Source organism: Triticum dicoccoides, chromosome 2B (assembly GCF_002162155.2).
Source record: "Triticum dicoccoides isolate Atlit2015 ecotype Zavitan chromosome 2B, WEW_v2.0, whole genome shotgun sequence".
Lineage (NCBI taxonomy): Eukaryota > Viridiplantae > Streptophyta > Magnoliopsida > Poales > Poaceae > Triticum > Triticum dicoccoides.
In genome coordinates this window covers 265773184-265787965 of record NC_041383.1, presented here as the reverse complement: position 1 = coordinate 265787965, position 14782 = coordinate 265773184, and the positions used below count along the sequence as shown (strand labels likewise).

Sequence of the window (14782 nt, the reverse complement as noted above, 5' to 3'; positions counted from 1 at the left end):
TACCGAGAGGGCCTAGAGATACCTCTCCGAAACACGGTGTGAAAAATCCTAATCTTGATCTATGCCAACCCAACAAACACCTTCAGAGACACCTGTAGAGCACCTGTATAATCACCCTTTTACGTTGTGACGTTTGGTAGCACACAAAGTGTTCCTCTGGTATTCGGGAGTTGCATAATCTCATAGTCTGAGGAACATGTATAAGTCATGAAGAAAGCAGCAACAATGAAACTGTAACGATCATGATGCTAAGCTAAAGGATGGGTCTTGTCCATCACATCATTCTCCTAATGATGTGATCCCATTCATCAAATGAAAACACATGTCTATTGTTAGGAAACATAACCATCTTTGATTAACGAGCTAGTCAAGTAGAGGCATACTAGGGACACTATGTTTTGTCTATGTATTCACACATGTACTAAGTTTCCGGTTAATACAATTCTAGCATGAATAATAAACATTTATCATGAAATAATGAAATAAATAATAACTTTATTATTGCCTCTAGGGCATATTTCCTTCAAAAAGAAGGGAGGAGAATGGATGATGGTTGTGGATTACGTGCTCTTAAGGGCTATAACTGTTAAGAGAAAGTATCCATTGCCCATTATAGACAAGTTATTGGTTCAACTATTAGGTGTTGCTTGGTTCTCCAAACCGAATCTCAAGGCTAGGTTAATTAGGCTGCCCCCAGGAGAAGAATTTAAGACTTATTTCCAAACACATAATGGACATTATGAGTTTACTGTTATGGACTTTAGCCTCACTAGAGCTCCTGGTACCTTCCAAGGGGTGATGACCGATACCTTGGCTCTAGTGCTTAGGAAGCCAACCATGATTTTCTTTGATGATATTTTCATATACAATAAAACTTATGTTTAACATCTTTTACATGTTAAGGAAGTGTTGTCTATTATGCGAGCAGAGCATTGGAAGGTCAAACTATATTAGTGTGCTTTTGCATAGATGCAAATAGCTTATCTGTTTCATGCTATTAGTTCTCAAGGAGTGGTTACAGACCCAAGTAAAAGTCAAACAATGGAGAGTTGGACTACTCTACAAAATGTGTAAGGAAGTGAGAGGATTCTCACGGCTCACTAGTTATTGCAAAAAATTTATACAACACTATGGCCTCATTATCAAACCTTTGACTGAATTACTGAAGAAGGGAGTTCCTTTTGTCTGGACCACCATCATTAAAGATGCATTCCAAATTGGGCATTCATTGCAACCCCGATCCTGTCTTTACCAAACTTTGACAAGCCTTTTGATAGAAGCATATGCTTGTGATATAGGTATTGGAGTTGTGCTAATGCAAGATGGCACCCCTCTAGCTAGCTTATCTCAACAAGTCATTGGGTCGTAAAAACAGAGCTCTATCAATACCTCACAAGGAGTATATGGCAATTCTGTTAGTTGTGGAACAATGGAGAGCTTTTCTGAGAATTCAACAGGTCGCTATTAGAACTGATCAAAAAAGTTTAGTGCACTTGCAGAACCAAAAGCTCTGCACTACTTGGCAACATATGGCACTTGCCAAACTTATGGGGCTCAACTATCATACTGTCTTAAAAAAGGTACTAAAAATTCAGCAGTTGATGTATTGTTAAGGAGACCCAAAGTTCCTCAAGCATTTCATATTTCTAGAGCCTAGCGTGTGTGGATAGGAGAGATTGTGGATAGTATTGTAGTAATTAACTGTTTAGCTTGATGCTAAGCCTAACTATCAACTGCTCAATGGCCTGATTAAATATGAAATTGTATTTTGATTGGCAACAATCCTGAACTTCACCATAATTTTTTTGCCTTTCATGATAGCTCTATTGGAGGTCATTCTGGATTCCATGTTACCTGTAACATAATTGATCCCTTGTTTAGATGGTATGGTATGAAAAGCTTTATCAATAATAAATTACAACCCTGTGTAACTTTTTAGCAGGCTAAACCTGAAAGAGTTAACTATCCATGACTACTATCCCCTCTTCCTATGCCCAAAATAGTCTGGGATACTGTCACGGTGGATTTTATTATGTTTGTTATTGACAAGTTTGCAAAATATGGTCATTTCATGGCTCTGAAGCATCCTTACACTGCTCAAAAGATTGTCGAAGTTTTCTTAGATAATGTTTACAAGTTACATGATATGCCTGATTTGATTGTGTCAGACACATACTCAAAGGATAGATATACTTGACTAGAGGGGGGGTGAATAGGCAACTAACAATTTTTAGCTTTTCTTTACCAAATTAAACTTTGCATCAAAGTAGGTTGTCTAAATATGCAACTAGGTGAACAACCTATATGATGCAACAACAATAAGTGCACAAGCAAGCAAGGGATACAACACAAATAGCTTGCACAAGTAAAGGCACGAGATAACTAAGAGTGGAGCCGATGGAGACGAGGATGTGTTACCGAAGTTCCTTCCTTTTGAGGGGAAGTACGTCTCCATTAGAGCGGTGTGGAGGCACAATGCTCCCCAAGAAGCCACTAGGGCCACCGTATTCTCCTCACGCCCTCGCACAATGCGAGATGCCGTGATTCCACTATTGGTGCCCTTGAAGACGGCGACCGAACCTTTACAAACAAGGTTGGGGCTATCTCCGCAACTTAATTGGAGGCTCCCAACGACACCACAAAGCTTAACCACAATGGACTATGGCTCCGAGGTGACATCAACCGTCTAGGGTGCTCAAACACCCAAGAGTAACAAGATCCGCTAGGGATTAGTGGGGGAATCAAATTTCTCTTGGTGGAAGTGTAGATCGGGGCCTTCTCAACCTATCCCGAGCAAATCAGCAAGTCTGATTGGCTAGGGAGAGAGATCGGGCAAAAATGGAGCTTGGAGCAACAATGGAGCTTTTGGGTGAAGAGGTAGGTCAACTTTAGGGAAGAAGACCCCTTTATATAGTGGGGGGAACAATCCAACCGTTACCCCCCCCCAAGCAGCCCCGCAGAGAGCGGTACTACTGCTTGGGTGGGCGGTACTGCCGCGCACATGAGAGGAGCAGGGTCCTGGACCCAGAGCGGTACTATCACGGTGGTAAGGGCGGTACTATCGCTTGGGAGCGGTACTACCGCCGCTACTACCGCAACAAGTGCCGCACAACCCAACACGAGAAAACGAGCCCTCGAGTCGAGGCGGTAGTAGCTCAGAGCCTCAGCGGTACTGTGGCGGAAGTCAGCAAGCGGTACTACCGCTGAAGGAGCGGTACTACCGCTTGATGTGCTTCGGCGGTACTACCGCTGTGGCCCGCGGTACTACCGCTGGGACCAGTTAGGGCAAGCAAGGAGAGGAAGGAGAACTCCATTGAAGCGGAAAGGAACAGCGGGTGTGATAAGGATGTGTACGTGTTGATTCCACCCTAGCCTTACCAAAGCGGATCCCCTCTTGATAGTACGGTGACTCCTACGAAACTAGTCCACCAACAGAGAAACGAAGGAGCTACACCGTCTTGAATAAAACACCGAGGGGAGGGAATCGTCTCGTGCCAAAGGATGAATCTCTGAAAAACTCAACGCACACGATTAGTCCGCAAAAGCATTGTCATCAATCACCAAAACACCTTGGGGATAAATATGCCCTTACAATCTCCCCCTTTTTGGTGGATTGATGACAATATGGGATTTGCACAAACTGGAAAAGACATAGGACATGCGCAAACCCCATAACTCTAAAAATGTAGATGGGCTCCCCTTAGATGTGTGCTATCTAGATAAGTGCTTTGGACTGCACGGCACACATACTAGGATCAACACTCCCCCTACATTTTAGAGACCAACAGCCTAAGCAGGATATATGAGAGCAAAGTATATAACAGGATAAGCATGCAACTCATAAGATACCGAAGGACTAGATAGACATAGATAATGATAATCTAAAGATAAGGTAGCATATGTCTCACACCATATGTCTGGAACTTAGGTCTCACTGACACAAAACCAAGCAAAGCAAACGGCGAGAAAACACCACAAAGAAGACACACTCGCGAAACAGACAAAGACAACGACACAAATCCCTAAACTCTCTCCTCCTTTGGCATCGAGACACCAAAAAGAGAGAGAGTGTTGCTACGGCTCCAGGTGATAGCAAGCGAGGGTCACGAACATCAGATCCCAGCGGGATCGTCTTCATCGCCGTCGTCGGTCGGGAACTGCTCAGCATCACAATCTGTCCACGGGCAGTGCTGCTGAATCCACTCCTCCTCCTCAGTAAGCTGGTCCTCAGATCCACTGGTAACGGTGGCACCCAACTGACGCCTGAGCTCCTTGTGACATCCCCGGGCCTTCTTCTCAGCCACATGAGTCATGTACTGACTGTGAGACTCCATGCAGAACATCTTCTTCATCTTGAGCTTGAGCTTCTTTGCCCAAGAGGGCTCTGCCCCAGAAGGCTCATAGTCATCATCATCCTTAGCCTCAGCCTCCTCCTCGGTCTCCATGGCAGCAGCAGACGATGTACCCCTAGACTTAGGGACATGAGTGCCCCAGTTGTCCTTCTTCCTTAGACGCTTGATCTCATGAGACACCAACTCTCCCGTCTCTAGCATAACCTTGGGATAGACCTGACTCCAGGCCTTCTCAATAAGCAGCATGATGAACGGACCATAAATCGGGCACTTGCGCTCAGAGATAGCAGATAAGAGCTCAGACCACATAACATGAGAAATGTCCAGGGACTTGCCAGTGTTTGCTTCCTTCTCATGCTGGCAGAAGAGAAGCATGTCCACGAGATAAGAGTGAACCATATCCAGATTCCCGATGCGAGGGAAAAGAGTCTCACGGAAGACACGGTGAAGAATGTCCAGAAAGGCAGGCAGCTCATAAGTTTCCTTCTTAGTATCAGGGTTGATCTTCAGCGTGCAGTAGGGCCAGAGATCTTGCTTGTGAGTGGAGGTTGTGTTGCGGTGAGGGCGAAAGCAGACAGGAGACGCAAGCCCCTGATTTTCCACCCTAAGTAACTCCATGAATGCCTTCCACTTGATAGAAAGCAACTTGCCATTGGTCATCCAAGTCAGAGTCCTATCCTCATCAGTCCCTAGATGGACAGTGGCATAGAATTGAGCCACAATATCTGCATCATAGTCCTTGTTGAATTGCATGATTCTGAGAATGTTCAGCTAAGTGCACACCTGAAGAGCTTCACCAAAGTATGCAGGATCCTTCTCCATATAGTCTGTGTTGATGGAGCACACATAAACATAGAGATTCTTCTTGGCCTTGAGCACATCAAAGAATATGGCAAACTAAAACCGGTTCCTGAACGGACGATTGACCAAAGTGGGTTCTTGGTCTTCCACATAAGGGTTGCGGTGACACCTTGCCCAGAACTCCTTGGCATTCATTTGAGGCACAGTTTTGCCCTTTGGCTTCGGCTTGACGGCAGACTTCTTCTTGAGTTGAAGTGGAGGTGGAGCACTAGAGGAACCTCCTGCTGACTCAGATGTGCGGTAACGCTTCGACGTGGCACGACCGGGGTTGACACGGCGAGCAAGATGCTCGGGATGTTCATAACCTGGAACCAAACACAAGAACATGCAAAACAACCATAAAGAACGAGCATAAGCCACCAAACACAACAAAAAGGATCAATGAATGGTAGAGACATGATGGAATTTGGCAGGCAGTGGTAGTACCGCGACCTGGAGGCGGCAGTACCGCTCCAAGCGGTAGTACCCCTCCAATGAGAGCGGTAGTACCACTCGAAGCGGGGAAACAGCGGTTTCCTACTGCCGTGGTCAGATCCGGCACTACCGACCTACCAAATTCAAAAATATTCCTACCAAACGCTAATCCAAGGCTCCTAGTTGCCTTCTCCATCCTACTCAGGCCTAGATTTAGCCAAAACTCTAGAGATGCAACCACTATTGCCCCTAAGATGCTAGATCTGAAATCTAGACAAAAAGAGAGAGGGAACGGGGGCAATACCGGCATCCATGGCAAGAGGACGAGGTGGGGATCGACTCCACCGAAGGAAATGGAGAGGGACGCCCCGGAGAAGAAGATCCGCCGGAGCCCTCCCGCGGCGAGACGGTGCTAGAGAGACGAAGAGGAGCAAGGGGGCGAAGTGAATGGGAATGGGGGAGAGAAACCTCCCCCTGCCCCGATATAACCCCCTGATCCCGCTTCGCAGCGGTAGTACCGCGCTGGTGGGCGGTAGTACCGCTTACAAGCGGTAGTACCGCGCACCACCAGCGGTAGTACCGCCTAGCACACCACGGCAACTAGACAATAACGACTAAGCTCAAAAAGAGAGAAAGCAACGGCAAAAACGACTAGGCAACAAACACACTAGCAAGGGGCCAAGACACACCCCTTCAAGAGAGGGAGGTGGCTGAGGCCACCTATGTTTGAGTCAAGAGGTATGGCACCGCGAAGATTTTAACCTTGGGCCCATGACCAAAACTCGTTCTTGAAGCACAAGTACCATCGAAGATGGTTAAAGTGAAAGACGTGATCAATTTATGCATAATGGGGGGAGGGAGAGTTCATTGAGAGAACAACACTCCCCCTATGTCCATGCCTACACCTAAACTAGACAACACGTTGAATGTTGTGGGATGTGCATGGGTTCAAGATACATTGCTCGAATCAATGATATTTAGCTCATGCCTTAACTCGCGAAATCTTGCTTCATCCAAGGGCTTGGTGAAAATATCTGCAAGGTTATCATTAGTGTTGACATACTTGAGCTCGATCTCCCCTCGCCTAATGTGATCCTGGATGAAGTGATACCGAATCTCAATATGCTTCGTCTTGAAATGTTGCACCGGGTTGAGAGAAATCTTGATGGCACTTTCATTATCACACCAAAGAGGCACTTTGTCACAAATGACACCGTACTCCTTTAAAGTTTGCCTCATCCATAAGAGTTGTGCACAACAACTACCGGCCGCCACATATTCTGCTTCGGTGGACGAGAGAGACACACAACTTTGCTTCTTGGAAGACCAACTCACCAAAGAGCAACCAAGAAATTGGCACCCTCCGGAAGTGGACTTCCTATCCACTTTGTCTCCCGCCCAATCGGAATCCGTATATCCTTCAAGCTTGAAGTTTGCTCCTGTTGGGTACCATAAGCCAAAGCTTGGGGTATGAGCCAAATATTGAAAGATTCGCTTGACCGCCACATAGTGGCTTTCCTTCGGTGCGGCTTGAAACCGTGCACATATTCCCACACTCAACATGATATCCGGTCTAGATGCACAAAGGTAAAGCAAGGAGCCAATCATGGAGCGATATACCTTTTGATCCACCGCTTTACTATTGGGATCAATGTCAAGTTCGCACTTGGTGGGCATTGGAGTGGAAGCCGGCTTGACATCACTTAGCTTGAATCTTTTTAGCATGTCTTGAGTGTATTTGGCTTGATTGATGAAAGTACCTTCTCTTCTTTGCTTGATGTCGAAACCGAGGAAGAACTTCAACTCTCGCATCGATGACATCTTGAACTTAGAGGTCATGAGAGCAGAAAATTCCTCATTGAAAGCTTTGTTAGGGGAACCAAAGATAATATCATCAACATATAGTTGGCATACAAACAACTCCCCTTTGACCTTCTTAGTAAAAAGAGTGGGATCGATTTGCCCGACCTCAAATCCACGATCTTGTAACAACTCGGTAAGGTGGTCATACCACACACGTGGGGCTTGTTTAAGGCCATAGAGTGCCTTATCGAGTTGATACACATAATCCGGGAAGTAGGGATCCTCGAACCCGGGGGGTTGCTTGACATAGACCAACTCATTAATAGGACCATTAAGAAAATCACTTTTCACATCCATCTGTTGTAACTTAAAGTTGTGATGGGAAGCATAAGCAATCAACAAATGAATGGATTCAAGGCGAGCAAGTTTCACCGTAGTCGATACCCTCTACTTGGGAGTAGCCTTGTGCTACCAATATTGCCTTGTTGCGAATGATGTTCCCATGAGCATCTTGCTTGTTCTTGAATATCCACTTGGTTCCAATGACGTTGTGGTTCCCCGGCAGCCTTGGCACCAATCTCCACACCTTGTTGTACTTGAAGTTGTTGAGTTCTTCATGCATGGCATTGAGCCAACCCGGATCTTCGAGCGCCTCATAGACCTTTTGGGGTTCAACACAAGAGACAAATGCGTGATGTTCACAATAGTTTGCTAATTGTCTACGAGTGCTTACCCCCTTTCTTAGGCTTCCAACCACATTCTCCATGAGATGACCTTTGGTGGTGAGCTTGGAAGCAATCTTCGCGGCACGACGCTCTAGTTACTCCTCGGATGTGGAAGGAGGAGGGTTAACTTGATTATCTTGAGCGCCGTCTTGAGCTTGTTCTAGATCTTGAGCTTGCTCTTGATCTTGAACTTGGTCAAGGGGGAGAACTTGACCTTGGGCATCATTTGGTGGTTCACCACCATCTTGAGGTTGATCTTGCCCTTGGTCTTGTTCACAAGGTTGAGGGCATTCACTTTGTTCTTTGGAAGCGTGTGGGTCTTGAGGAGGTGATGGCTCCACTTGAGTGGAGCATTGTCCTTCTCCTTCGGCCACAAGGGGTTCCTCAATGGGTAGGATAAGACCCACACCCATTCTTCTTATGGCTTAGGGAGGAATTTCATCACCTACATCACAAGTACCACTTTGCTCCACTTGGGAGCCTTTATTTTCGTCAAACTCCACGTTACACGTCTCCTCAATGAGTCCGGTGGACTTGTTGAGGACATGGTAAGCATGAGAGTTTGTAGCATAACCAACAAATATGCCTTCATAAGCTCTAGCCTCAAATTTAGACAAACGAACACCTTTCTTGAGAATGAAACACTTACACCCGAATACCCGGAATTACTTGAGGTTTGGCTTGTTACCAGTAAGTATTTCATAAGGAGTCTTGTTCAAGCCTTTGCGGAGATAGAGCCAATTTGATGCATGACATGCTGTGTTGATGGCTTCAGCCCAAAAGTTGTAAGGAGACTTGAACTCCGCCATCATGGTCCTTGCCGCATCCATCAACGTCCGGTTCTTCCTCTCCGCGACACCATTTTGTTGAGGGGTATAGGGAGCAGCATACTGATGCTTGATCCCCTCATCACTAAGAAACTCATCCAAGGTGTAGTTCTTGAATTTGGTGCCGTTGTCACTTCTTATTGTCAAGATCTTTGCATCATGTTGACGTTGAGCTTCATTTGCAAAGTCGATGACGGTTTGCTGAGTTTCACTCTTCCTCTTGAAGAAATATACCCAAGTGTATCTTGAATAATCATCCACAATCACCAAGCAATACTTTCTACCCCCAAGACTATCAAAGGATGGAGGCCCAAAGAGGTCCATGTGAAGGAGCTCCAGGGGTCTCTTCGAGTAGATGATAGTCGTGGGATGGTGAGCCTTCCCATGAAGTTTTCCTACGATACACGCACTGCAAGCACGATCTTTGGCAAAACTAACATTTGTTAGTCCACGGACATGGTCCCCCTTGAGAAGACTTTGCAAAGATCTCATATTGACGTGGGCTAAACGGCGATGCCAAAGCCATCCCACATCAACTTTAGCCATTAGGCATGTCGCGGTCTTAGTGGGTCGCTCCGAAAAATTAATCACACAGAGACCGTTCTCGACATGCCCAACAAAGGCTACTTTAAGAGTCTTGCTCCACAAGAGGGCCACGGTATCAATGTCAAAGAAGGTGGCAAAACCCATGAGCGCAAGTTGACGAACGGAAAGTAAATTGTATGCAAGGGACTCAACAAGCATGACTTTCTCGATCGTTAGATCATGAGAAATGACAACCTTGCCAAGACCCAATACCTTAGAAGATGAGGCATCACCCCACTTGACATTGGTGGGCATAGATGGGATCTTTTGCACGTCCACCACCAAGTCCTTGCTCCCGGTCATATGATTTGTTGCTCCACTATCGAGCAACCATGATCCCCCACCGGAAGCAAACACCTATAAGAGATCAATGCTTGGTTTTAGGTACCCATTTAGTAATGGGTCCTTTGAAGTTAGTAACAAGGGTCTTAGGAACCCAAATAGACCATTCAATGTACTCATAAGGAGAACCAACAAATTTAGCATAAACATGCCCATCACTAGCACGACACAACACATAAGAAGGGTTAAAGTCGCCAGCTTTGTTGTTGGAGGAGGTGGTTTTGCCCTTTTTGACATCAACACCCTTCACATTGTTCTTCTTCTCCTTAGGAGCACCCTCTCCCTCTTTCACAAAGGTTTGCTTGAGAGGAGGAGGTCGTTTGGTCTTGTCGTTCTTCTTCTTGTTCTTGGACTTGGGTGCGAACCCAATTCCTTCCTTGGCCACAACTTCCTTTTGATTGCTCAAAAAGTCGTTGAGGTTCTTCTCACCTTGAATGCATGTCACAAGGCCTTTCTCAAGTTGATCCTTCAATTTGGCATTCTCCTCCACAAGATGCACATGCTCACAACACGGGTTAGTGGCCTATGCATTATCAATTAATACCATATGAGGAAAGGTGGCCTTTTCCTTGGTTAGCTTAACTTAGAGTTGAGCATGAGACTCCTTGAGGTTTGCATGAGCACCCTTCAAGACCTTGTGGGCCTTGTCAAGTGCATTAAACTCCTCCTTGAGTCTAGCATGATCAACCCCAAGTTTAGCCTTCTCGGAAGTTAGCACACGAGACACAACAAGAGCATGATCAAGATCTTTCTTTAACTTGGCATGGTCATCATTGTGTGACTCCTCATGAGCCAAACGATGCCCACGCTCTTCCTTAAGAGCATTAGAGAGATCCGATATCTCATCGGCATAGTCACGACTATGACCTTCCATCTTAGAGATGGTTTCTTCGTGAGCCTCGATCATGTCATTGGCTTCACCAAGTTGTTCCAAGAGAGCAACAAAGTGCTTCTTGGATTTTCCCTTGAGCTTACTCATAAAAGACTCAAATTCATTTACTTCCTCATTAGACCCCTCACTTTCATCAATGCCATCGGCCAAAGAGGGATTAGTAATGATGGTGGTTTTGATGTTGGGGGTTACCTTGTTGGTGGCTTTAGCCATGAGGCACTTGGCAGTGATGTTCTCGTTGGGTGAATCGAAGAGAGACATCCGGGGAGTTATGGCAATGGCAACGGATGCCATGGCCATTGCTTCACTATCTTCATCATCATCATCATCATCCTCACGGTATTCTTCTTGAACCACCAACCCTCGAGTAGGAGTCTTCTTGCTGAAGTTGTTCTTGTTGGGGAAGGACTTGGCTTTGTCTTTTCGGATGAGCTTGCCACCATTGTCTTCCCGCTTCTCGTAAGGACAATCCGCAATGAAATGGCTCACATTGCCACAGTTGTAACAAGTTCTTACTCGTTGCTTGCCCTTGAAGCCACTTGAGTTGTTCTTGTTGAAATTGGGCCTTGAGTTCTTCTTGCTCCAAAATTGCCTTGAAGCAAGAGCCATGTGCTCATGATAATCATATTTTGTATCTTCAGGGTTGCTCTCCTCATCTTCCTCTTCTTCCTCTTCTTCCACAATAACCTTGGCCTTCAAGGCAAGGTTGGGCTTCTTTGTCCTTTGAGAGCGGAGCACCGCGTTATCGGCGGTCTTGTCCAAGATGCTCATTGCAACGAACTAATCGAACACTTCACTTGAGGTCATGGAGTGGAAGTCCGGTCTTTGACGAATGACGAAGGACATGGCCTTGTTGTAGGGCATCATAGCCTTTAGGAACTTGCGCTTGATCCTATTGTCATCCGTGTCCTTGCTTCCATGATCTCGGAGTGAAACCGCGAGTTTGGTCACTCTCCGAAAGAGCTCACGAGGTTCTTCATCTTCTTTCATTGCAAACTCACCGGCTTCATCTTGCACCACTTCATAGTTGGAGCGTTGAATGCTTGCGCTTCCCCGATAAAGAGACACAACGCATTGCCATGCGTCTTTGGCCATGGCATGGGGTCGGAGATGAGGGAGATCTTCGGGGAGGATATCATCTTGGATGATGAAGAGAGCATTCTCATTGAATTGATTATCCACTGCTTCTCTAGGGTGAAGTTGCTTCGATCATGTGGATAGAAACCTTCTTCAATGATTCTCCAAAGATTAGTATTCACATGATTAAAATGATGCTTGAAGCGATACACCCAAGAATCAAAATCCTCATTTTTCACAATCTTAGGAGGAGGGCCGACATGATTTAAATGAGTAGAGGGAATCGGTCCTCCATAAGTTGGAGGTTCCACATGGGCAAAGATGCCAGTGCCATTTCTACCACTAGTAGAAGGACCCTTCTCACTATTAGCCCCCCCCCCTTGCCGGAGTTAGCATCCGTCACCTTGTTAGTGGGATCACCCGCTTTCAACGGCGAGGTAGGTAGTTTAAGTCCTTCTAAGAATTTATTAAACATGCTTTCAACCGTGGTTGTCATGGAGGTTTTCAATGTGTCCAAGGCCACATTGAATTCCTCACGGGACACCATGGTTTCCCCATCACCCATAGACGAGATCGGATTCACACCGGAGTGCTCCTCCTCCCCACCGTCTACGGTGTCAACCATACTCTTCAGACGGCAAAGTCCTTAATAAAGAGACGATGCTCTGATACCAATTAAAAGGATCGATATAGTTGACTAGAGGGGGGGGGGTGAGTAGGCAACTAACAATTTTTAGCTTTTCTTTACCAAATTAAACTTTGCATCAAAGTAGGTTGTCTAAATATGCAACTAGGTGAACAACCTATATGATGCAACAACAACAAGTGCACAAGCAAGCAAGGGATACAACACAAATAGCTTGCACAAGTAAAGGCACGAGATAACCAAGAGTGAAGCCGATGGAGACGAGGATGTGTTACTGAAGTTCCTTCCTTTGAGGGGAAGTACGTCTCCGTTAGAGCGGCGTGGAGGCACAATGCTCCCCAAGAAGCCACTAGGGCCACCGTATTCTCCTCACGCCCTCACACAATGCGAGATGCCGTGATTCCACTATTGGTGCCCTTGAAGGCGGCGACCAAACCTTTACAAACAAGGTTGGGGCTATCTCCACAACTTAATTGGAGGCTCCCAATGACACCACGAAGCTTCACCACAATGGACTATGGCTCCGAGGTGACCTCAACCATCTAGGGTGCTCAAACACCCAAGAGTAACAAGATCCGCTAGGGATTAATAGGGGAATCAAATTTATCTTGGTGGAAGTGTAGATCGGGGCCTTCTCAACCTATCCCGAGCAAATCAACAAGTTTGATTGGCTAGGGAGAGAGATCGGGCGAAAATGGAGTTTGGAGCAATAATGGAGCTTTTGGGGGAAGAGGTAGGTCAACTTTAGGGAAGAAGACCCCTTTATATAGTGGGGGGAACAATCCAACCGTTACCCCCCCAAGCAGCCCCGCAGAGAGCGGTACTACCGCTTGGGTGGGCGGTACTACCGCTGAGCCAGCGGTACTACCGTCCCACCTAGCGGTACTTTCGTGCACATGAGAGGAACAGGGTCCTGGACCCAGAGCGGTACTACCGCGGTGGTAAGGGCGATACTACCGCTTGGGAGCGGTACTACCGCCGCTACTGCTGCAGCAAGTGCTGCACAACCCAACACGAGAAAATGAGCCCTCGAGTCGAGGCGGTAGTAGCCCGGAGCCTCAGCGGTACTGCGGCGGAAGTCAGCAAGCAGTACTACCGCTGAAGGAGCAGTACTACCGCTTGATGTGCTTCGGCGGTACTACCGCTATGGCCCGCGGTACTACCGTTGGGACCAGTCAGGGCAAGCAAGGAGAGGAAGGAGAACTCCATTGAAGCGGAAAGGAACATCGGGTGTGATAAGGATGTGTACGTGTTGATTCCACCCTAGCCTTACCAAAGCGGATCCCCTCTTGATAGTACGGTGACTCCTACGAAACTAGTCCACCAACAGAGAAACAAAGGAGCTACACCGTCTTGAATAAAACACCGAGGGGAGGGAATCATCTCGTGCCAAAGGATGAATCTCTGAAAAACTCAATGCACACGATTAGTCCGCAAAAGCATTGTCATCAATCACCAAAACACCTTGGGGATAAATATGCCCTTACACATACCCTATTTTCACCAGTACCTTTTAGGAAACTCTAGTTAAAAGCATAGGTGCTCACCTTAACATGAGTTTTACATATCACCCAGCTACATATGGTTAAACAAAGATGTTCAACCATCAAGTGATGTGTTATCTAAGGTGTTTTATGAGTGCTCATCCCACCAAATGGAGCAAGTGGCTTTCTATGTGTGAGTTCTGGTACAACACTAAGTAGCACTCTATATTTGATAAATCTCCTTTTGAAGCTTTGTGTAACCATCCCCCCCGTGTATTTTGGCATATATGCTTCTGATGATGTAGCCTAAGTAGACATTTAACAGTGGCTTCAAGACAAACAAGTAGTGGTTGAGTATGTGAGGCAACATGTGCTTAGAACTCAACAGAGGGTGAAACACCTTGCAGACAATCATAGAACTCGGAGACTGTTTGAAATTGGTGTTATGGTGTTCCCGAAGCTACATCCCTATGTCCAATCTTTTGTGTTTGGGGAAGATTGGGGAAGTAGCTTATCGCTCGAGTTACCTCGAGGCAATAAAATTCACCCGGCTTTCCATGTTTCTCTGTTGAAACATGTGATTCAGTCTGAATGCAAGGTGTGACAAACACTTCACTCTTCCTCTGCTCATCTGCAGGTTCCTTCCAAGATGCCTTAGCATCGAGTTAGGAATCTGGTCGAAGCACTGTGGCACAACGTTTGAGCAAGTGGAGTGACTCCTATCTAGTAGAAGCTACGTGGGAAGACTTATAGTCACTTAAGCAAACAAATCAT

General features: G+C 46.2%; 1 protein-coding gene across 1 annotated transcript in view; it reads right to left on the bottom strand.

Moving 5' to 3' along the window:
• Positions 1-1835: 1835 nt before the first annotated feature.
• LOC119363454 (glucose-6-phosphate/phosphate translocator 2, chloroplastic-like) overlaps positions 1836-14782 on the bottom strand; it is a 19709-nt gene continuing 6762 nt past the window's right edge. The window contains exon 6 of the mRNA XM_037628811.1: positions 1836-1854. Coding sequence (XP_037484708.1) covers positions 1851-1854 — 4 coding nt within the window. The 3' untranslated portion in view covers positions 1836-1850. The remainder of the gene's footprint in view (positions 1855-14782) is intronic.